This window comes from Sinocyclocheilus anshuiensis, unplaced genomic scaffold, assembly GCF_001515605.1.
Source record: "Sinocyclocheilus anshuiensis isolate Anshui unplaced genomic scaffold, SAMN03320099.WGS_v1.1 scaffold299, whole genome shotgun sequence".
NCBI lineage: Eukaryota > Metazoa > Chordata > Actinopteri > Cypriniformes > Cyprinidae > Sinocyclocheilus > Sinocyclocheilus anshuiensis.
The window spans coordinates 1167831-1191874 of NW_015552565.1; the positions used below are offsets into that span (position 1 = coordinate 1167831).

At 38.7% G+C, this 24044-nt stretch overlaps 2 protein-coding genes across 3 annotated transcripts in view; one reads left to right on the plus strand and one right to left on the minus strand.

Moving 5' to 3' along the window:
* Positions 1 to 8317, plus strand: part of LOC107664878 (inosine-5'-monophosphate dehydrogenase 1b) — a 14245-nt gene extending 5928 nt beyond the window's left edge. For both annotated transcript variants that reach the window (XM_016455565.1, XM_016455566.1), the window contains 13 exons: positions 1959 to 2007; positions 3979 to 4080; positions 4163 to 4237; positions 4337 to 4543; positions 5021 to 5108; positions 5292 to 5491; positions 5701 to 5791; positions 5882 to 5977; positions 6355 to 6498; positions 6588 to 6732; positions 6962 to 7105; positions 7193 to 7276; positions 7370 to 8317. In XM_016455565.1, coding sequence (XP_016311051.1) covers positions 1959 to 2007; positions 3979 to 4080; positions 4163 to 4237; positions 4337 to 4543; positions 5021 to 5108; positions 5292 to 5491; positions 5701 to 5791; positions 5882 to 5977; positions 6355 to 6498; positions 6588 to 6732; positions 6962 to 7105; positions 7193 to 7276; positions 7370 to 7391 — 1447 coding nt within the window. In that variant the 3' untranslated portion in view covers positions 7392 to 8317. The remainder of the gene's footprint in view (positions 1 to 1958; positions 2008 to 3978; positions 4081 to 4162; positions 4238 to 4336; positions 4544 to 5020; positions 5109 to 5291; positions 5492 to 5700; positions 5792 to 5881; positions 5978 to 6354; positions 6499 to 6587; positions 6733 to 6961; positions 7106 to 7192; positions 7277 to 7369) is intronic.
* Positions 8318 to 9075: 758 nt separating this feature from the next.
* LOC107664879 (proline-rich transmembrane protein 4-like) overlaps positions 9076 to 24044 on the minus strand; it is a 24513-nt gene continuing 9544 nt past the window's right edge. The window contains exons 3-5 of the mRNA XM_016455567.1: positions 19921 to 20034; positions 10893 to 12149; positions 9076 to 10761 (exon numbers count right to left, since the gene is read on the minus strand). Coding sequence (XP_016311053.1) covers positions 9986 to 10761; positions 10893 to 12149; positions 19921 to 20034 — 2147 coding nt within the window. The 3' untranslated portion in view covers positions 9076 to 9985. The remainder of the gene's footprint in view (positions 10762 to 10892; positions 12150 to 19920; positions 20035 to 24044) is intronic.

Sequence of the window (24044 nt, forward strand, 5' to 3'; positions counted from 1 at the left end):
TTACCTCCTCTCCTAGGTTCATGAAACGGTCTTCCATAAAATGCATTGCTGTTCTGTTAAGTAATCTTAAGTAATCTTAAAGATTCCTAAATGCATCTAATTTCGGAAGGCCAAATAAAGTGCTTTTGCTTTCGCCTAGAAACACACAGCGTCTCCCTGACATGCTGCTTCAACACTAACTGCGGTTACTGAAACCACGCCTTCTTTCTTTGCGTGCACATTTGGGCGGCATTATGCAAATATTTCCACATAGTGAGGTAGATATGTGGGGGCGTGTTAGAACGAGCCGTTTTAGGGGGGCGTGGCAGAGTCTTAACTTTGATAAAGTATATCTCTTTGGTTTTGAGACTTTAGTCTTTGCAACTTCAGGGATCTTATCTATGCACAATCAGCTTGTAACACTCCAAAGAGAAAGGAAAACTTGAAATAGCATCATATGACCCCTTTAATCACAACCATTCAGAACACATCTGATGGTTAATATGAAGTTATGCAGAGCAGGATTCGGAACCAATCCAATTTCATTGTGGGCGGGGCCATTGCATTCACTGGGCAGAGCTACCCAGCACTATACATCAAATAAAAACCAAATGACTGGAAAAAATGTCTTTTCATTGTGGCCTGTTGGGACAAATAATCAGATTAACGTGGATAAGAGCATTTATCTCTTGATGCTACTTAACTTCTAGGACATGGTGTATCAAATATTGTTTCCCTGCAATATTCCTGGCAGTCTAAATTCTTGGATTTGTCCAACTAAAGATCCAGACTCTAGCACATTTAATCAGGACAACTGTCTGTTTTGCCCTCATGGCCTCATTTATTTAGGCTTTTCCTGAGGTTGACACCCAGTGTTGTTGATGTTTAGGGGTGTGTGGTCAGCTCATGTGGGCGCAGAGGAACCCCGCCCTGTTCCAGCTGACACAGACTCCTTTTTTTAGCCCACCACAAGAGGAGAAAATATGTTTAAGTTGCCTCTGTCTCTCCCCTTATTTTTACGTATGAACTATTCAAAATCCATCTAATTTTCTCTCTCGCCACTGGGTTTTGGCACTCACCTGCCAAACAGTTACCTTTCATCTGTATAAGGAGATTTTTTTTCTCTCGTTCTTGCTAGTATTTATGTCATCTAGTCACTGAAGTCAGCAGGATTTATATAGCATAAATTGGTGGATTTCAGTAGGCCGGTGAAGGTTTGTTTCATGTAAATGAGGACATGTCAGAATGTGCCTGGGCCTCAGACATTCCTCAAGCTCACCTCAAAAATCACACTTAATTTAGAGCTTCTGATGATTTAAGGTGTCATAAATCCAGCAGTCAGCATCAGGTTTTCATTTTGCTTGAATGTTTATCTAAAGCATAACTACCACAGGAGCTTCCTCTTCTCCCTATAAAATAAAATGGAAGTTTTGCAACTGTTTGCTCATGTTTGTGAGCTTTGCGGCTATTTAAATGCTACAAAATTGACAAAATGAACCTTTAGGAGGTATGCAGAACCGTTCAAATGTTTGGGGTCAGTATGATGTTTTTTTTTAATTTTTTTTTTGGAAACAAAAAAGTACTTTTATTAAGTAAGGACGCATTAAATTGATGTGACAGTAAAGACTTCTAATGTTACAAAAGATTTTTATTTTAAATGAATGTTGTTTTGCTTTTGAATGCTTGTGAACTATTTATAATATTACTGTTTAAAGTAATAAGAAATGTTTCTTGAGCACCAATTTCTGAAGGATCATGTGACACTGAAGACTGGAATAATGGCTGCTGAACATTCAGCTTTTCCTTCACAGGAATAAATTACATTTTAAAATGGGAACATTAAAAAAAAAAATTACAGACACCAAACTTTTGAACGGTAGTATATGTTTAAAATTGACTGCGTTTCTCTTAAAGGAGAATGTAAATGATTTGATTCTTGGTGACTAATTGTTTTCTCCCTCTCTGTGTCTCATTTGCAGTGACTTTCTGATCTTGCCTGGCTTCATCGACTTCACCTCAGATGAAGTGGTGAGTCGTCTGGCCTGAGTCCTCCACACTTTCATTCACTCATTCTGTTTGTTTTTATAATGACGTGTTCGTTTAAACAACCCGTCTGTGTTTTCTCTGCACTCACTATTTTTAGCTAAATGGCTGTCTCCTTCGTTTCATTGCTCACTGGCTTTATTGCTCTTTCCTTTTCTTCATCATCACAACACATCTTCTCTAGATTTTGTTTAGCAATTAGAGGCAATCATTTTTTCTTGAGAACATTGTTTTACTATTTTATTTATTTCAACATAAAACAATGTCATAATTTTGACAGTCTGTTAAATTATGTATTTTAATCATTGTGGTAAACATGTTTTAAATAGGTTTTTTTATTACAAAAAACCCTAATGTTCAGTGTCACACATTTTGCATGTGACCACAAGGATTTTCCCTAATTGTGAAAGTAGAACTTCACTTATTTGATTTCTGTAATACTTGATTTAGCAGTTTTAAATTTGCATCAAATTACTCGTGAACCAGCTGCTTTTTCACCCTTAATTTTAATTGTGTTCTATTATAAACAGTGTAATAATCCACTTGCACACATTAACAGTTAATGAACTTTGAGCATTCTGCTCTATTATCTTTTGTTTTCTTTTTTTCTTTTTATTGCCTTTGGCGGACAGTAGGGTTTTAAAGATCCCTGTCTTGAGTATAATAATGAATTAAATGAGGTCGAAGCTCAAAACACAAAACAACTGCGAGTGTGACTGATATTGAAACTGAAACTCCTGTTTGGATTTGTGTAGGCAGGTTTAATAACAGCTTTAATGTCTGTGTCTGACTTCACAATCTGGCCTTCACTGAACCATAGATTTGGGAAATTTCCAACTGTGGTGTCTGTTTTCCCATGAGGCCTCTCTTCCCCACCGCTGTGAATGCAAAAACGTATTTTGGGAACTTAGGCTGTTGGTATTGACAAGGTGAAGGCTGTGAAGGGAATGTTTGCGAGCTTATCTGTGTTAGAGGAACACTTCTCAGCGCTGGTGTACAAATGAAGGTCACGGCCTTCACTGCCACCCCATCTTAACCATTTCCACCCACCCATTTTTATTTACAGTGGGTACGGAAAGTATTCAGACCCTCTTCAATTTTTTCACTCTTTGTTATATTGCAGCCATTTGCTAAAATCATTTAAGTTAATTTTTTTTTTTACACACGTTTAGGCGTATATGTGGTATTCTTTGTTCTTTGACCTTTTAGTTTAAAAGTTTGGGGTCGGTAAGATTTTTTTTTCAGTGTATCTGAATGAAGTCTTTTATGATTACCAAGGCTGCATGTTTTTTTTTTTTCAAAAAATAAAGTAAACCGTAATATTGTAAAATATTATTATAAATTAAAAAAACTCTTTTCTATTTGAATACATTTTAAATTGTAATTTATTCCTGATGCAATGCTGAATTTTCAGCATCATTACTCCAGTCTTCAGTGTCACATGATCCTTCAGAAATCATTCTAATATGCATATTTGCTGCTCAATAAACTTTTCATGAATGTTGTAAACAGTGCTGCTTAATATTTTTGTGGAATCTGTGATACATTATTTTCAGGATTCTTTAATGAATTTAAAGTTCAAAAGAACACCATTTATTTAAAAAAAAAAAATGTCTTTACTCTCACACTTGATCAATTGCATGTGTCCTTGCTGAATAAAGGTATTAACTTCTTTAAAAAAAAAAAAAAAATCATACTTACCCCAACCTTTTTAAAATAAAAAAATAAAAAAAAAATTTTGGTGCAGAAATTCACACAAAAATGTAGTTATCACCAGGCGTTTTTCCCCCCCTGTTGATATGATAGGTACAGCAGTTATTGATGCTCTTCTGACTCTATTGGCCAGACATGGAACTACATAGTCAAATTACAGTCACATTTGTCTTTAATTTAAGAGCTCATAATTGTTTTATTCACAGCACTCATGTTTTGCATATCTGTGATTATTTTATGTAGGACCTGACCTCAGCATTGACCAAGAAGATCACACTGAAGACCCCACTCATCTCCTCTCCTATGGATACTGTTACCGAATCCTCAATGGCCATTGCCATGGCAGTGAGTACCTCTTAAATCCTTTTTCAGATTAGACTGAACATCTGTCAATCATTAATTTGAATGTTTCTGACTTGTTGCTCAGCTGATGGGAGGAATTGGCATCATTCATCATAATTGCACACCAGAGTTTCAGGCCAACGAGGTGCGCAAAGTAAAGGTAAGACCGCGTCACCCTTCATAAATGTTTAATGTAAGGTCAGTGTGTGCTTGTACCTGTTAATATTTGATGTCAAGGTCTCTGTGTATGTGCCTGCAGAGGTTTGAACAGGGTTTCATCACTGATCCAGTGGTCCTGAGTCCTCGTCACACTGTAGGTGATGTACTTGAAGCAAAAGTTCGACATGGATTCTCTGGAATCCCCATAACTGAGACGGGCAAGATGGGCAGCAAACTAGTCGGCATCGTCACATCACGGGACATCGATTTCCTGTCTGAGAAAGATCATAACAAACCCCTAGAGGAGGTAAGGCTGCCTGTGTGATCATGCGTGCATCTACACTGCCCTTCAACAGTAAAAAAAAAAATAATGTAATAAAATAACAGTTTTCTTTTTTTAAATGTAATTTATTCCTGTGATATGCTGATTTGGTGCTCAAGAAACATTTACTATTATTAATGTTGAAAACAGTTGTGTTGCTTTATTTTTGTGGAAACTGATATTAATATTTAAATTTATATATATTCAGGATTATTTGAATAAGGAAAAAAAAACAGCATTTATTTGAAATGCTCTTTGTCTTTACTGTCACTTATTATCAATGTAATAAATCCTTGCTGAATAAATGTTTTTTTTTTTTTTCTCAAACTTACTGACCCCAATAAGTTTGAATGTGTATATATGCATATACAGTTATGTATATAGTAGCACACAATATATCATATATATCATATCATATCTCTATCCATCCCTCATGGCTGTGCATCTGTAATCGTTTTTCAGGCCATGACTAAAAGAGATGATCTTGTAGTCGCTCCTGCTGGTGTCACACTAAAAGAGGCCAATGACATCCTGCAACGCAGCAAAAAAGGTGAGAACACCAAAACATAGAATACAGTGCAATCTTACCATCACAGCCACAGCCCGAATATCAAATTCATTTAATTAGTACTTTTAGCTCTACAGTCCCCTTCCACCCGCAGGAAACACTATAAAATACAGTGTTTAACAATTTTAAAAGGTCTCAATAAGTTATATTAATTTACTTGAACAGGTAAACTGCCCATTGTAAATGACAAGGATGAATTGGTGGCTATAATAGCCCGCACAGACCTGAAGAAGAACAGGGACTATCCTCTGGCCTCCAAAGACTCCCGCAAACAGCTGCTGTGTGGCGCTGCCATCGGCACCCGTGAAGACGACAGATACCGTCTGGACTTGCTCATGCAGTCTGGGGTGGATGTAGTGGTTCTGGTAGGTCAAAGCCACTGCAGTTTTTCTGAAGGAAACATCAATCTTTCAGTCACTAGTTTTGAAAACTGAAATGAAAGCAGGTGCTGCCTGTTGGTTTATTTAATGCTTGAGGGAGCATATCTCCAAGATCAGTTTCATGTATAGCCAAAATTGTCAAGTGTGAAGTCCCACTAGAGTCACCAATATTGAGATGTTTATTTGTTTTTCAGGATTCGTCACAAGGCAATTCCGCATACCAGATAAATATGATCCATTACATTAAGCAGAAGTACCCAGATCTGCAGGTTGTGGGAGGAAATGGTAAATATCGGACTAAAATACTGTCATGACCACATACTTCACAGTTGCCCTCTCTTGATCTCTCTAACCTCAGTCTCTGTCTCTCTGCAGTGGTTACAGCTGCTCAGACGAAGAACCTGATAGACGCAGGGGTGGATGCTTTGAGAGTGGGAATGGGCTGTGGTTCTATCTGCATCACACAGGAAGGTTAGGACTCAATCACACACATGCATTCAACAAATTACCTACATATCACCAGGGATGCAAACTGGCAAACCCTCAGGTTGGTCCGAGAGCATAATTTTTAAAATATCAGCTTTAAAATGTGGATTTGCAGTCAAAATTAAAGGATATAAAAGAACTTGCGTGTAAATGAACACAGTGTCACACTTCAAGCACTCATCGTATCTACACAAATTAACTATTTTGGATTCAAAATGGTGATTTTCGCCAAAAGGCGGCACATTTGCATACCCGTATTTCACAACACAATATACAGTTATATACGCACTGTTATATGTTGCACTTTCTTTCACGTTAGCCAATCATAAAGCCTGACGCGTGTCCATTTCTGATTCCTGTAGTCATGGCATGTGGGCGGCCTCAGGGCACCTCCGTGTATAAGGTGGCAGAGTACGCTCGGAGGTTTGGGGTGCCGGTCATCGCAGATGGAGGCATCCAGACGGTTGGCCATGTGGTGAAGGCTCTGTCTCTGGGGGCATCGACAGGTAAGTGTTGTTATAATTCACTTAAATGTAAGAAATGTTGATAATAACATTGTGTCTGTTTACATGAAACAAGTGCATTCTGTCTGCAGTGATGATGGGATCTCTGCTGGCCGCCACCACAGAAGCTCCAGGCGAGTATTTCTTTTCTGATGGGGTGCGACTGAAGAAGTACAGAGGCATGGGCTCACTAGATGCCATGGAGAAAAACACCAGCAGCCAGAAACGATACTTCAGGTATGCGGTAGTGTGTTTGTGTAGTACACTATTCGCTGGAGATAAATTATTTAGCAATAGGAAGCCCATTGCTATGTTCAATATGAAAGTCTGTGTTACAGAATAATGTGCTGCATACACTTTATTCTGCCTACTGTTCTTAAAAAATATTATGTGACTCAGTATGAAGGTTATAATAATATATTATCATCACATGACCGTTTTCTGTGCTTATTGGCTTTCTTGGCAGTGAGGGCGATATGGTGAAGGTGGCTCAGGGAGTGTCGGGCTCAGTGCAGGACAAAGGCTCCATCCATAAATTTGTCCCATACCTCATTGCTGGAATCCAACACGGCTGCCAAGACATTGGTGCAAAAAGCCTCTCTGTGCTTCGGTAAGTATGTGTCGGTGTTATATTACGCATTCGGTTTGTGTTTAAGCACTATGAAAATTCCTACACCGTTTTTATGTACGCATTCAGGTCCATGATGTATTCTGGAGAGCTGAAGTTCGAGAAGCGGACCATGTCTGCTCAGGTGGAGGGTGGAGTACATGGACTTCACTCGTAAGTCACTAGAGGGCACCAGTGCTCAACACTACCTTTCTATGTCAAAGCTAGGATGGCGGGCATCAGTATCTCAAACTATTGTTTCCACAGTTACGAGAAACGTCTCTACTAATGGAGTGGGCAGAACATGGATGGGAAGCAGCGACCAAACACCTCAGACAAATCCTAGAACTTACCCCACTCTGCCAGCACCCGTTCTCCACTCTTCACCGTTCCTCTGGCATGACCACCACAGTGAGAGATGGAGAAAAGTATTAAATGAGTTTGAGAACAGGACCACAAACTAATTCAGTACCCAAAAAACATGGCAGTTGCACTCAAGGGAGCATCAGAGTTACCAAAAAGCTGCTTGTTTGTGTTTTTGCATCTGTGTTTATGAGCAGACTGGCTAAAACAAGGTGGCATTTGCAGCGAATATTCTCAAAAAACCTTTTTCCTCCCAAACTGATTCTGCAACCATGTTGATGTCTTTAAGTTTCTTTTTAGGCAGTGTCTATATCACCATATCCACTTGTAAAATGATGACTGCCTTCAAACCAAGTTCTCCAACTATACTTGAGGCAATCTTTTTTGTAGTAGATTTGTAACTACTGAAGATTATATTTTTTATTTTAGAAGGCAGAGATACATAGATAATTGATGTCAATTTTGTGATAGTTAAATGTCTATTGTATTATCGGTGGAACCGTTTTCTCTACATCCACCATCCCACGTCCTGTAACTGTGGGTAAGATTCATACTGAAAATAATTATACCAAAACCGATATCTGCAGATATACGTTGTTGCTCTGAGAGTCATGCCAATGTGTCCGGGCTATATTTTTGACCCAAAAGCTGGAACTTGTACTGAAGGGTTTGATGATTATCAAAGTAAATTATGGCTGACTTTTAATGCAGCCTTTGAGGAATTTTAACAAAGGACAGTAATTATGGGATCTGTGTTAATGCAGTTGTGACTCTGAGTGCTGTACAGGTATAAAGAGTTTTAATTTGCATGCTGCAGTTTTCTTTTTTTAAGTAATGGTATCGTTTATATTATTTACATAACTGCCAAGTGCATTTTTGTTAACTTTGACTATTTAATCTTCTATAAAAGCCAAATAAATGCTGAGAGTATCCTGGTCTTAGGATTTGTTTGTCCATGTCATCTAAATGTCCCCTACAGCTTTGCGTGTTGGGTGAACCTGTGACATGCCTTGAATTGTGTAATAAATGAAGGACATGTTTGTCTTAACCCAAAACATGCCACTCATTCTCTTCAGATCCTGTGGCTTCATATAACTATCACTGCCAAATGAAGCATGACAACCATATGAATTTAAATGAGTGTTTTTATAATACATTTTCAGTACTATTTGTTTAGCTTTTTGCGGTTTATGCTGTTTTTTTGTTTGTTTTTGTAAAAATCATGCATTCTTTATCTCAGCATTAAATATGTGGACACAATTATCCCAGCTGTACAAAATCCTCAGTATAACGATGTACAAATACATACTTTGCATTCTTTACATCAACTGGATGTTGTTTGTATGTTGCTTTGTCCACAGTCGAGCCAAGCTTGTTTACCGCAGTGTACTCAACTGAGGCTGCATATCCTGTTCAATACTGATTTAAAAAAAAAAAAAAGATAAATAAAAATACTTAAATCAGATTTTTGGTTTGCCTTATGTGTGTGAAGTATTTGTGCATGACACAAATGTCAGTTTTCTGTATATTTATTGGAAATCTCCAACAGCCTCTAATGACAAACATTAGATGTATCAGCAGTTTCTCACACGTTTTCAGAACATGCATGCTATAAAATGTACAAAGTAATTTTTCTTATTTTTAATATGTATTGAGTAACAGTGTATAGAGTTTTTGAAAACATGACATAAGACCTGGCAGATAAATAAATTATTAATTGTAGTTTCTATCAAATATACACTATGAAAAGAAAAAAATGGCAGGCTATAGGTCAGTTCGTTAAGTGCTACAGAACAACTGAACTGTAGCTATCAGCAGAGTGCGCTGCAAGAATACTTGCATCCTTCTCTTATCTTCTTGTCTCCCTCTCAGTTGATAAAATAGTTAGGCCCTTCAACATAATGCATTGTTGCAAAAAACAACAGGAACTTGAAGTTAACTGTGCAACTAAAGACGGAAGAACAATGAACTTTTCTAAAGGTTTACAAAATCGGATTGGCAGGTTATACTGTATTTAATTTGAAACAATTTTCTGATGCTAAATTGCCAAGTATTTGTTTAACAGTATAATTATCAGTAGTTCGCACTCTCACAGTATTAATCATAGACCAAAAAGGGATTTTGTACAAATTCATACAAACGTCAACTGTTAGCATTATAGAGAAATTTTGAAACAAATGTTTTACAATTACAAATTTATCAATCATCAAAGAACCTTTGTACAAAATCTGCCTAAGCTTCTGGCAATTGGTAGCACTTCTTAAACCTTTACAAGGATGTTGATTTCAGAATCCATCTCTTTGGAGAACTTACCTGACAGAAACAAACCAACCCTTACAAAATGAAACATTTGGCACAGTTCTGGTCCACGAAACATTTACCTGTGTCTACACAGAGCAAATGTTTTGACACCAAACAGACTCACCTGATCTGTCCATTATCTGTTAATCATATCTCTGAAACTCTTTTGGTTTCTTCATATTACATCATTTTGATTTGTCTGAAAGTAGAGGTCTCCCCTTAGAGGTCAATAGTCTCACTGCAGATGCTCAGAGCATCGATCTGTTTACACACACTGATAAATTCTTCTTGGACAGATTGGTCAAACTCTGACTGCTGTTCCATACTCTCCTCTGACTTTAATGATCTGTAGGGTCTCTGTAAGCTTCCCCTTTGGTGACCAGAGCTGGCAGTGTGGCTGGAACCCCCACTGAGGGTAGAGGGTGGTGGATGGTGTCCTTCCGGACTAGAGCACAAAACCAAAGAAGAGCCACCCAGAGACTGTCTATAGAGGGAACAGGAGCTGGAGCTGCCTCTCCAGCACTCAGGAGATGAGCAGCAAGTAGAAGATGACAGTGAGGGTGATGGGGATGGAGGAAAACCTAATGACGGACCATCTGGTTGGGCTTGAGAAGCAAAGGGAACTTGGGGTAGCACTTCCACACATGAAGATGTTCGGTATAGGCCTGGATCAAGAGTAAGGGTGTCTCTCAGGGTTTGGGCAACACTGGAGTTGGTCTCTCTACCATTCAGTGAGCGGTCACTAGAGGTGAAGGGCCGTAAGGGGCTGAAGAGACTCATGGGAAATAGAGATTCACTAAACAGTGCTTCATCAATGCTTCGACGCAGATTTATGGGTGAAGGAGGGCGCAGGTCTGCTGTGGAGTCGCTGGTACAGGATGAACCCACAGAAGGGGCACCAGTGTTGGGTTGAGTGTTGGGCAAGTCCAGGTCAAGGTCACGATAGGCCAAAGCCCGGTTGCTGTGGTATAAAAGGTCAAGGCCATTCAAGCTGCTGAGATGGTCATCCACCAATGTGTACAAGGGTAGTCACTCTGTCTCTCCGTGTTGGGCAAGTCCAGGTCAAGGTCACGATAGGCCAATGCCCGGTTGCTGTGGTATAAAAGGTCAAGGCCATTCAAGCTGCCGAGACGGTCATCCACCAATGTGTACAAGGGAAGGCACTCTGTCTCTCCATGCCCAATTGGATCACAGATGGCCAGCTTCTCCTGGTGAGACAGAGTCCACTGGTAGCTCCCAGGAATGATAGGTGACTTTGCTGCAAGGAGTTCTGTCCAGCAACTGCCTGGCTGGGGAAGGTGATCAGAGCAGTAAACTGGTTGAGCAACTACCAGAACCAGTGTGAGGCAAATCACTGCTTCACAAACTCGGCAGCTGAACTGGAAAGTCCACCACGGCCAAGGCCCAAAGGACTCAGCGCTTCCAGCAATTCCGAGAGCATGCAGCATGGCATAGAGTTGCAGCCCTGCACAAGCCAGAGAAAAGACAGCACAGAGTAGCACTGCGGCTGCTGCTCGATTCCAATCTCGGCTCTCTGCAAAGGGGCAACGGTTGTAGCGTTCAGCTGGTGTTGGTGATGTGTTGTTCAGATGATAAATATGCTTGGAGTCAGCACGAACATAGCAGTAGAACACAAAATATGCAGCTGATAGGAAAGTTGCCAGAGCCACAAAGGCACCTCTAGATATTAAGGACAGAAACAGGTAGACCTGTTGGTCAACATGGAGTAATGCAACAGGGCCAAAGGCAGCAGCAAAGTGCAGAAGCACCAAGCAGGCCAGGAAACAAGGTCTCTGAAAGGCGGAATAGGACAGCTGCATACGAGAGCGCATTGACAAGAGCAGGAATACTAGACCAAAGGCGGCAGTCATGCAGGGAAATGGTGCCTCGTAAAGTAACAGTGAAGCCTCTGTTGATGTCATGCGGTCCTGGTATCCGTATGCATCGTACGCTAGGGCAAAGGCCCTAGTGCAGCCAGCGGCCACCAGGCAGAGACTAACCAGAGCGAAGTAGCCACAGCCTGATGGATACTGTAGGGGCAGGCACAGAAGGTTTAGGGTGGAGGCCAAAGCGACTAGACAGAACACAGTGCCCAGGCCGTAGATGTGTGCTTCCCATGCTGAACCCCATGTTGCCAGGGCATTGTTCCAATCAGAATTTAGTGCCACAAACATAGGTGGGGCTGGAAATGGGTTGGGACTTTGAGAGAGGTTGGTGGAGAGGGTGGTTGTACTGTCATTTTTGCTGCTATTGCTCAAGACAGTGGTGGTGGGCCAAGTGTCACTAGAACTGCAGATTCCAGAACGTTCCGCATTGCAGTCAGGGAGTGCAGATTCTTGGGTAAGGTCTGTCATCCAGTCCTCAGATGTAGTGGTGGGCATTTCTAAAAAGAAAAACAAACATGTTACATTATTAGTACAGAAGACTTGTAAATAAGACATATGAAAAATATGCTACCGGTACTGATTCTCAGGAGATTACTCATAATTTAATATCATATGATGCGATTTCAAGTTTTCCTTTCTCTTTGGAGTGTTACAAGCTGTTCGTGAATAGATAAGATCCCTAAACATGTTGTGAAGACGCTGTGCGTTTCGTTGCGAAAATACTTTGTTTGGCCTTCCAAAAGAGGACACGACTAGAAATCAGTGGTTAAGTTGTATTTACAACACTGTTCCAGAACAGTTCAACCCAAATATTCAGATGTGTGCAGCGCATTTTATGGAGGACTGTTTCCTGATCCTGGAAGAGTAGACTACAATGCCGGCTGTTCTGACTCACAGTTTGTAAGTAAGTTTTCATATTTAAAGAATTTGCCACTGATGATCCAAACGCGAGTTTTGGGCAGTGTAGAGTAGCGTTTGTAGTTTGTCATTTCTCCGATCACAAATGCAGACATGGTTTTATGTTTTAGCGGCGCGATGCAACGCAACGCCGTAAAAAGACAGCATAAGTCATTAAAATCCGTAATTATATCCCCACTGGATGCAACAAATGCCTCGTTTATAATGGGTTTTAATGTTTTTGTCTCGTCGCTCTGGCCGGGACACGGCATCACAGTCTGGTAAGGGGCGTAACATTTCCGTCATATGCTTGAAGTATTCGGCCAATCACAATGCACTGGATAGCTGGCCAATCAGAGCACACCTCGCTTTTCAGACAGATGAGCTTTGTAAAATCGACGCGTTTCAGAAAGGCAGGGCATAGAGGAGAAACAATAATGTACAGTATGTGGAAAATAATGTGTTTTTTTAACCTTAAACCGCATAAACACATTTCATTACACCAAATTCACAAAATAATGTTCTTTTTAGCAACATCATATGACCCCTTTAATGACTCCCATTTAAATGTAAAAGCTGAATGGAAAGCTAGTTACCAAATAAAGTACACAAACACATTGTAAGAAACATTTTAACCAGAAAAGGTAATGGTAATTTTCTACCAGAGCACTTTCCATTACGGACATTTTCTTTAACCCTAAAACACAAAACAATGCAATGGCTAATTTACAATATGGGTAAAACACCTGTGAAAATTCAATATGGAAAATTCCTTCAAATTAGCACAGTACATTGGGCCCTATTTTGGGGGACTTTTCTTAGAGTGTATAGAAAATGGATATTCCAGAACAGACAACCAAGGCAGTCATTACTGTCACCAACTTCTCTGGCAACCTATGATTTGTTTTGTTTTTTTGCAATAGACATCACCACTAGAGGGCATTTTTAAGGTGTCTGCCTAGCTGAGCATGTTTCACAGTGGGAAAACCATGGTTTAGATGTAGAGATTCCTAAATTTGGGAAATGTCTAGTGTAAAAGTAAAAGCTCTCAATATGACATTTCTAACGGGGAGAAAAACAGAAGTGGGTGAACATATTTGTCTAAGTAGCAGAGATTGGTGGGTTGCTATGAAAGGTGGAGATACAAGATCTGGTGTGTGCATATAAATGTAATTGTGATTGTATTGTTTTATTCGCAGATTGCTCTGGGAGGAAGCTACTGTTTTAGATTTTGGATTCTGTGGCTTGGCTCTGGTGCTGAGGAGTGTTACATACATTAGAGTTTCTTAGCCTAACAGAGTTGGAACAGCATGTGAAGTTCCATGTGACAGCCATTTCCAAATCTGGAACTGCTTCCTAATGCTTACCAAACATTTTATTTGGAAGTGATGTATAAGCAATCCAAAAGCAAGTTCTCAGATGAACTAGAGCATGTGCATGTTATGAAAACCCACACAGGTCTGTTTGTGGCATCTAATGTGCCACTGTAAAATGTGATAAGACATTCAAAAAATGTAACTCCCCCTGCACTAGAAGGATTTCCCTGCTGTGCATTTGAAACTGATGTGCAAATCCATATGAGATGGATGATCTTAACTTCCACAGCCATATCAGTCCTGTGCATAACAGCGTGGAGATGTACGTCAGCTCTTCAGAGACTGACACATCTAATTACACCCTTTACAGAGCAGATCAGAGTCATAACTCATCTTAGCTTAGCTTAGCTAAGCTTTCTAAAAATGCCGGTGAGTTTACTGAAGCCTTGAGACAGAAACCATGGAGCTTTACTGGCCAACAAAGACTAGCTGATGCCAACTTTTACTGTGTGTCAATGTAGACATTTTTCAAAACAAATCAACAAAATTCCAATATATTTTAGATATTTTTCTTTTCTTTCATAAGTACTGTATGCCATTGTTGGCAAGTCCCCATCCCTGTTTCCAATTTCACTTTGTTATATTCACAAATATGAACTGATGAAAACAAATTATGCAAATAAAATCTTAAATTAAATTCCTAAATTGCCATTCCTGTTACATTTCTGAATGCATATTTATGTATTTTTATATTAAATTATATATTTATATTTTAAAATTGATTAGATTACATATTAAAAATCTCATCTCAGAATGTTTAAAATCTTACAAAAAAAGTATCATTTTGGTCTTTCTCACCATTTCATAGATTAACCCTCATTGAGTAACTGCAGTGTGAATCAATTACAAGTCATAAGACAAAAGGCAGGCATATTTTTCTCACTAAGCTTGACGTCAATCCACCTCCACATTGTGAAGGGTGAATACATCATGTCTGGAGGTTGTCGAGTGCTGGTAAGACCCTGTCTCATTTTGGGTTGCTTCTGTACACTTTCATACGTTGGTAGTGACAGACAATTTCCTGTTACACCCAGAGCCAAATTAACTACTTGTTTATGACCTTCCTCCTTTTAAAAAAGCAGAGGCCAACGCAGAAACATGGGTCACTCCCAAAGGTGGGTCTATTTTTTGCACTGGTTTTGGCCTCTTTGGCTGATGACCACCACTATGGCTAAATATACTCATCATGCCCAGTCAGTGGGGAGCCTTGGCTTCCATTTTAATGTCAAAAACCTATCTAGTGTTTTTTACTGATGGTGGGAGTAGATAATCAAACCTAGTTGCTCTCGATTAATGGTAGCGTGTGCGTGACAGCCACACACTGCTCATTAGATGCTTCTCTTTAATCAACACTACCACAACACTAACCACCAAGCAGTGCTCATTAGATCTATAGCTTGACATCAAGATGGCTGTTTATCCACTTACATTAAATACAGGTTACAGCTGAGTCCTGTTCGCCGCAAACTTTGGCTCATAGGAATACACTGACCTGATTTCTTTTCAATATAATTGTCTGAATGGATGTTCATCTCTTTTTTCCTTTAATCCTTTATGTTGTTCATTCATGAAAAATATCCATTCTTAATGTGCTTTATTCAGACCAAAGGCGGGAACGAGCAGAATGAGCAGAACGGATTTCTGTGTAAATCCTACAAAAGCATTCATATGTAAATTGCCAAACTGATTTCAATGCAACGTACATACAAAGAGGATTTATGAACGATTTATACAGATTTTTTTTCTGGATGTTTTTTAATGAATAAAATGAAAGACCCAGATGAGTTTAATATATTGCTTTTGCTGCATTCTTAAAGATTAATTAGATGGCTTTATTTCAGTCTCCTGTTTTGCAATTTGTCTTCATATATGAATGTTTTAATCTACGATGTTTTTGTGTCATTCTTTCTGTGTCAATTGTAAAAAATGTCATAATACTTCTATTTAGAAAGGATGCATTAAATTGATCAAACTTGACAGTAAAGACTTACATTGTTAAAAAAAATCTATTTTGAATTAAACTCTGTTCTTTCAAACTTTCTATTAAAAGATTCTTGAAAAAAGTATCATGGGTTCCCTGAAAATAAGCAGCTAAGTGTTTCAAACTTAATAATATTAATAAGAAATGTTAATCTGCATATGAATGATTATTGAAGGATCACGTGACACTGAAGACAGGAGTAATGGAAGCTGAAAATTCATCTTTGCCATTACAGGAATAAATTCCATTTTAAAATATATTAAAATCCAAATTTTAACTAAATCCAATCCAGTGTTTGCAAAAGACTGTAAAACTCATGTTTAAAATCGTGATTTAGGAAATTCCATCCGAGATATTTTTGCTGACTGGCTATTTTTGGATAGTGGATATTTTTGTGTTTGTTGAGTTAAGCATTTATCATATTTATACAACACAAAACTGCATCAGAAGACTGAACAAGACCAATTAAAGACTGAACAATTAAAGACTCTAATTAAAAAGAACAATAAGCAAAAATAAATAAATTTCTGTCACAAATGCCCTGTTTAAAAGATCAGCATTTAGTTACCAGTTAGAACAAACCAGTTAATCTTGTTTTCTAGATGCTATCACATGCCAATCTAAGTCAAATGAGCTCTAGATGGCATGAAAAACAGCTTTAGAAAGTGTCCAGCTGTCTTGATGAGAATAATTAGTGTTTGATTAACTAAAGGGTGTTAGCAGCAGTGTCACTCTGAGGAGAAAGTGTATGGTAGGCAGACACAGGAAGAGGGTGGCGAGAAGGCCAGGCACTGATAAGAGGGATTGTTGTGGCAGGAGCTTCAAACAACCTCCCTCTTCATTTCCTTTCGCCCGCTTGGGCCCTCCACCCTCAGAGGTGTGGAAAATATGACTAGTTTCTGGATGCGAACCAGAGTTTCAGTCCAGGAATCAATCAAATCTCAATGACCCTGATCCCTGCAGACACTGGATGGCACTCTATTTGTAGAACTGCTTGCACAATCTATCAAAACAAAATACCTCTAGGGAACACAGACATGTAAACATGGCAGGAATTAAAGCCAGGTTTCACATGATCATCCCATGGGGTTTTCCATAATGTTGTTATGGCCATGCATTGTAATTGTACTGGATGGAAGTTCAGGAGGAGGGGACAGGAAGGCAGCAGACCAAAGGCAAACGACTCCACTGATCCACGTGGGGTTAAAAGGGATAGTTCACCCAAAAATGAAAATTACCCCATAATTTACTCACCCTCAAGCCATCCTAGGCATATATGACTTTCTTCTTTCAGACAAATACAATAGGAGTTATATTTAAAAATGTCTTAGCTCTTCCCAGCTTTGTAATGGCAGTGAATGGGTGGTATTCAATAGTCCAATAGAAGTCCAATAAACTGCGTACATCCATCATAAAAAGTGTGCACGACAGTTATCAGAAGTGTTTATGAAGTTTCAAATGTGGATATTTTTCTTACAAAAACACATCGATTCGCTTCAGGAGGCCTTTATTAACACCCCCGGAGCCGTGTGGAGCACTTGTTTTATGATGGATGGATGCAATTTATTGAACTTCTGTTGGACTATTGAATATCACAAAAAACAAAAGAACACATAATGCCTTCACCTCAAAAATCACCTCAAAAAAGCTTTATGTCGTGGCAGCCGAGATATGCAGCTTTACAAGTTTGCATCCTTCGAAATGAGAAGCACTCCTTTATACCAAATTTTGTTATAAACTACCAATAAAAATAGTTCAATCTAATAAAATATTTTTACCCAGTATGTGTGTGCTATGCATTTTTATAGTCAAGTTGAACTGATTCCATAAAGGTGCCTGCTTTGTGTTTAACAAGTTGTTTAATATTTTAGTGACACGCCAACCAAATTCTATTGGAATTAATTGCTAGTATCTCCGCTATGGAGCAATTTTTTTCTGTATTTTGTTACCATACATTGATGTGTCTTAGCTGATCGAATCACCCAAGATGGATATTAATACCAGGTGTAAAGAGGACCTGAGAGTATTCCCAGGTTGTCAGAATGTGAACCAGCAACAGGTATTTTAGGATTAGGAATGAGGACATAAACCCTGATCTGATAATGACAACACCCTCTGCTTAATTAAGAATAGACAGCTGTGCTGTTACTTCGTCACAAGTACTCATTCAGATTTCATCTACCCTGCCTCACTTTCAATTTCTGCTCTCTCTAATAATAGATGAGTGGACAGCAGGGTAGGATGATCCCATTCATATTGATAAGGCCTGCGTATGCTGACTTAAAGAAGAGGGCAGTGAATGAGACAGGAAGACCATCTGATCCACTTCGTTCCCACAAGACATTCAATTTTTGGATGAGGTGAATGTGTGTGCTAGAATTTGAAAAACTTTTGCATCTTTAATTTGAGATATGGCAGCTGCAGTTTTGTGGGTCGGATCTCTGCATGCAGTTTACTTTCTGAGACAGCCCATAAACACACAGATATTCTCGCAACCTGGTTCTTGGATCGTTGTGGCATATTTTGTCCATCTATTAATGGAATTTAGGCTATCCCATTGAATGCAGTGGGACGAAAGTAGGTTAGGTGCCACAGAAGAGAAGCTGGGTCTAAGCTGTATCTCTAAGATGATCAACAGGGAAGGTGATGTAAAATGGCACACTTAACACCATATGCTGATAGATCTGCTGTACTGAGACACGTTGCCTAACTGAACTCTCATGGGCAGTTTAGTGGTCGACTTGTTGTAGGAGACGCCAACTATGAGATAAAAGTGCTCCTATAACTAGTTTCTCCTCCTTCTGGAAGCAATTACTGGCAGGTAACAGACAGTTGATCATGGTGCATTCGGCTATACCATACAAAAAGATATCTTACAAAGCACGTGGAGGAGGCGGAAGATTTTGCCTTTAACAAGTGAGCTGACTGTTCTGGCTCCCTTAGTGAAAAATTACCGTGTTTGGGAAACATATAACATCCTTCCAGCTGATGTGCGTATTATTTAATGTTATAATACTCTCTTCTAACCCAGTATAATGTGCAGAAACAAGTAAGCCATTTCAAGGTTGATTCCCTTGGAAAATGTATCAAAACATTTATCTTTTTGTTTGGACATCCCAACCGATCAGACACAGCTACATAGGCTCAATAATGTTTGTTCAACCAATGGAGAGCTGGTATGACATTTTTAAACGGATATTTTACACAAAATGTACCTATCCTCATGATGTTCCAAAGAATATGACTTATTCAAACTCCAAAACTACAAAATTTGCAGAATGTACTAATCATTATTTTCCATACAATTAAAATAAATAGGCATTGGAACTTTGAATCTCCAAAAAAGGACTAAATGCACCATGAACATATAAATGTGGTCCATTCGCACTATATTTCAACTCTTCTGAAGTCATATGCTGGTTTTGTGTGAGGAAGACCAAAATGTAAGTCTTTATTCACTGAAAATCCTGCCATCCATCCTAGCTCTGCTTGGAGTACTTATATGACAGTTCATGACAGAAGCAGTGTCAGATTTGTGAACAAATTGTTCTTTTGAATCAGATCTTTTGTGTTAATTCGTTGAACCAGTTCACTTAACCACTCTAAATGATTCATAAATTAGGCTGATCTGGTTCTTGAGACTCAGTGGGCCTGCTCCAATACACCACACTTGCGGTCTTGCTACTTGAGCACTTGTCTACTTGATGCATTTCCTGTATTTGGCTGGCTCAAGTGTTCAAGTGGGCATTTACTTTTATGGACTGATACTTTTGTGATAAATACTGGTTTGGAATGACATGAGTAAACTATAAATTTTTTAAATTTTGTCTGAACTATACCTATAACAAATTAGTCTGGGCAGCTTGAATGTAGTGCTATTTACTCAAGTTGAAGGTTTCTCCATTATACTTGTATTTTGAAAACTGGTTAATGTCCCAAGATAAAAATCAGAGTATAATTATCACAGGTGTAGATTACATTGAGGTGTGTATTGCATCAGACCGTTTTAATTACCTGTGTTCCTGAGAGTCGTCGCACTAGCTGATGTTGTCAGCTCATCGTGTCGCTCTTGTGTTGTCAGATCAGCACTCTTTCCCATTTCCTTATCGCCTTCCTCCCATGCAAAGCCTACTGGGAAAACAGAGCACATAAGTCTGAGAATGTGGTGCTGTTATGACTGAAAGAACAGAGAAACAGGAACATTTCCTAACCTAGTTATGTCAAACAGATTTCTGCGGTATTCCGGGCCAGGCTTCAGTGGCACTGGAGTTGGCATCTCATTGTTTAATTACAATAACTTGACTTTCATGTTTGAATGTGTGTATTCCACGTTACTGTGACTGAGCTTTATTACGGATCAGAAACTGAAACCTTATCTTTGTGACCAAGCAGGATTATCGGACTAATCCGAAGCAAAACTTTCCTATGAGAAAAAGCTACAAACAGACACTGGGTTTTGTGTGGCTGTGCAAAACTCATACCTTACCAGGACTGAAAAGAGACCTGACACAATGAGGCCGGACTGTTTAATATTTGGCCACTGGTCAGTGATTCCCACAGATCCAACTAAGCTTGTTCTATTAAGCGCCACACATCATGCTTCCATGTTTGTCATATTCTTTATTAATAGACTTTACGATGGAATATTTACATTCCCAAATGTGTAACTATGTAGATGTTTAGGCGTGTGTGTGTGTGTATGGACTCTATATGGATGTGTAGCATCAATGTGCCCAAATAAGTGTGCAGACTTGTGTGGCTGAGTGTAAAAAGCTTTCATTGTTTATAGAGACACAAACATGACCTTTAGGGTGATCTGAAGACTGTTTGTGTGTCTACAATAATTTGTGGTAACTGCTTAAGACCTGTATGATGTTCATTTTTGTATATTGCCAGAATGCACATTTCAACTCTGATCACAGCAGATCTTCTTCGTTCTAGTGCTGATACTGTCTCTCATTAGCATGAATAATGAGCTCTGCACCAAACCAAGTGAGGAGCCTATAAAAGGACAGCGTGTGTTTGTGTGTATGTGTGTGTGTGATTGAGCGCAGCTCTCATCCTCTCTTGGCAGGGGTTCACTCATGCTAAACCATCAAGCATCACTTGGCCACCACTTGATTCCATGAGTCTCTGTAAGAGAAAATCTAGATCTATCTCTCTGTCTATCCCTCCATCTGTCTAATCCATCTATATCAATCCATCCAGCAATATCTATCTATTCTATCTACTGTATCTATCCATCTCCATTTATCCATCCATCCATCCCATCAATATCTATCCATCCATCTATATCTCTACTGTATCCATCATCCAACCAACCAACCAACTTCCCATACTTGTAACAACAAGCACTTAACAAAAGAGAACCGGTAACACTTTAGAATAATGGTCCGTTGTTAACAAGTAACTATGCAGGAAGTAATAGGTAGTACTACATTAACACTTAACTTAATACTATTAACTAATAGAGAAGCGAGATTAAGCAGTAAGTAGTAGCAAATTTAGGACAAAGGTAGTTCCTTATTAGATATTTGATAATTATTAAATAAAAATATCCTCATTGAGAACTACTTGTGAACTATGACCAGTTAATAAAGCATAGTTACTTGTTAACAACGGACCATTATTCTAAAGTGTTACCAGAGAACCTTTAAGGGCTCCCTGTGGTTTTTTTGTCAACATAAAAGAAATTCAGCCAGCCATAAATATTAGTATTAGAATTTTATAGTTTTTATTTTACAGTGATATATTTTAATAGTGTTTTTTCTTTTGCTACAATAACAACAACAACAACAAAAACAATTAGTTAGTATTATTTTTAGCCATTTTGAAATGTAATCACAAAATTTTGCCCAAATTGTGCAGCCCTACAAACAAGCACAACACATTTTGAATCACAATATTAATTTTTATTAGAAAAATTGTAATTAGATTTTTATCTTTATATTTATAAATCCATCTCCTTTCATGTATCTATGCATTTCCCCAACATCAGCCTTGTACTGAATTACTCCCTGCTGTCTCTTGATGGGTGATTTAGAGATTCAGACTTTTACACCAGCTGTGTTCAAATGAAGCGTCAAACGTCCTCCTTCACTCTCTGTCAGAACCACCTAGATCACCAATCCTCATTAAATGATGAGAAATGCTCTCTCAGAGCTAGTTATTCATCTAAGCAACCCTCTTTGCCTTCATCTTCCTGTCTTGTTCTCTTCTACCCCTCCTCCTCCTCTCTCCCTCTTCACCATTAAAAAAGAGGGAATTAGATCAGAATTTGTAATTTTGACCCCTGCACAGTGTGACATACATCATTTAATCTCCCTCATGGGGCTGAATGTGTGTGTGTGTGTGTGTGTGTGTGTGTAACTGACTGAGTGTGCGTTTGTCTGTGAGATTATGAACACAATTCAGTATGCTCAAGTTAAAAAGGCCAGTCTCTATTTCATTTAAAAAGGATTTTTAGGGTAAAAAAACATCACTAAATTTCCTTCTATTTGGATTCAGTAAAGTCACACATAATCTCCACACAGGCAGTAATGATTTGGTTAGTCTAGACCTGTGGTTCCCAACCCTGGTCCTGGAGGCACCCCAACACTGCACGTTTTGCATGTCTCCTTAATCAAACACACCTGATTCAGGTCATCAGTTCATTAGTAGAGACTCCAAGACCTGAAATTGGTGCATCATAGAAAGGAGACATGCAAAATGTGCAGTGTTGGGGTGCCTCAAGGACCAGGGTTGGGAACCACTGGTCTAGACGCTTTGAGAGAGCCTATAGGATTAACCTGCTATGAAATAGTAGTATTGTTTAAAGTGTATTGTTTGTGAGTGTGTATATGTTCTAGTATCAGCCTGCACATGCCTCTGTCCTCAGTTTACCCAAAACACACCGTCAACAATATACTACATAGCACTTTTCAACCGTGTTGCCGTGACAACAATCACATTGTAACCAGTTTGAGAGCTGTAACCTTGACAACCGTTTAGTTTACGATCTAGCATATAAATAACCCTAGAGTTCAGCAATGTTTCATCCCAAAGAAAAGAAATACAGAATTTGCAAAGTTTTAAGAATGGTTTGTACAATGATGAAGATTTTGTATTATTCTCATTAAAATTAAATGTTTTCCAACCTAATTCTCATTCTCTCATAAGAAACGAATATTTCATAACTATAATTCTATGATTGTCTGGACACAACTTTCACTTTAATTCACATAAATATAATTCACTAAAGTGTTTACTTATAATTGTACTTTAGGAATGCAAATTGTAGATTAAAAATATATTTTTTTCTTTTTACTGTATAAGAATGAGATTTTTCCACATTACCAGAGGTAAAACAGATATATATGTAATAGATCCTATTTGATACAATTTTTTTCTTTTTATTTTGTGTGATATATGATTATGGTTTTCAAGTCCTTGGAAATGCACTACTTTTAAACTGTTGTACTGTTGTAAACTGCACTACTGTTTAAACGGCCATGGTTTAATCTTTTTTTTCTCGTGGTATAAAGGTTTGACATATTGTTGATGAGTTTTATTTGACCGAAATGCGTATATTGAAACATTTTACCCATTTTTATTTTACCAATAGTAAAACTGTGCTAGATGATGAATTATGTATGGGAGGGGCACTGGTTGGAAGTCTTTATGAAAACAGACTGTATTTATGATATAGTGATTTTGTATTTTGTATAACGCATAACAGTGACTGTAAAACATGTATTTTAGGTATTAGAGTGGCATATTTTGACTTTCGATATTTGGGATAGGGTCACTGGACTAGTATTAGGCTATTTTTGATTGGCCTATTGGCTAATTTTGTTCTGCAGACCTGGCAACCCTGCATATGATCCAGACAGTTTTTGAGAGATTCAGCCTTGTTTCCCTTTCCAGTCAATCACTATTTCAACACTCCTTGCTTTCCTGTTTAGTGCTCTCCCCTCTTCCCCAGCTTCCCCTCCTCCTCTCAGTTCCAGAGTGGTAATTGACCTTGCTCTCAGCTTCAACCTGTTTTTGAGGTGGGGGATAAGCAATTTGTGGCTGCCTGCACCTCCAGAAGACAAGGTGACCTAAACATTAGTCAAAATTTGCTGTTTCACACACCACACACACACACACACACACAC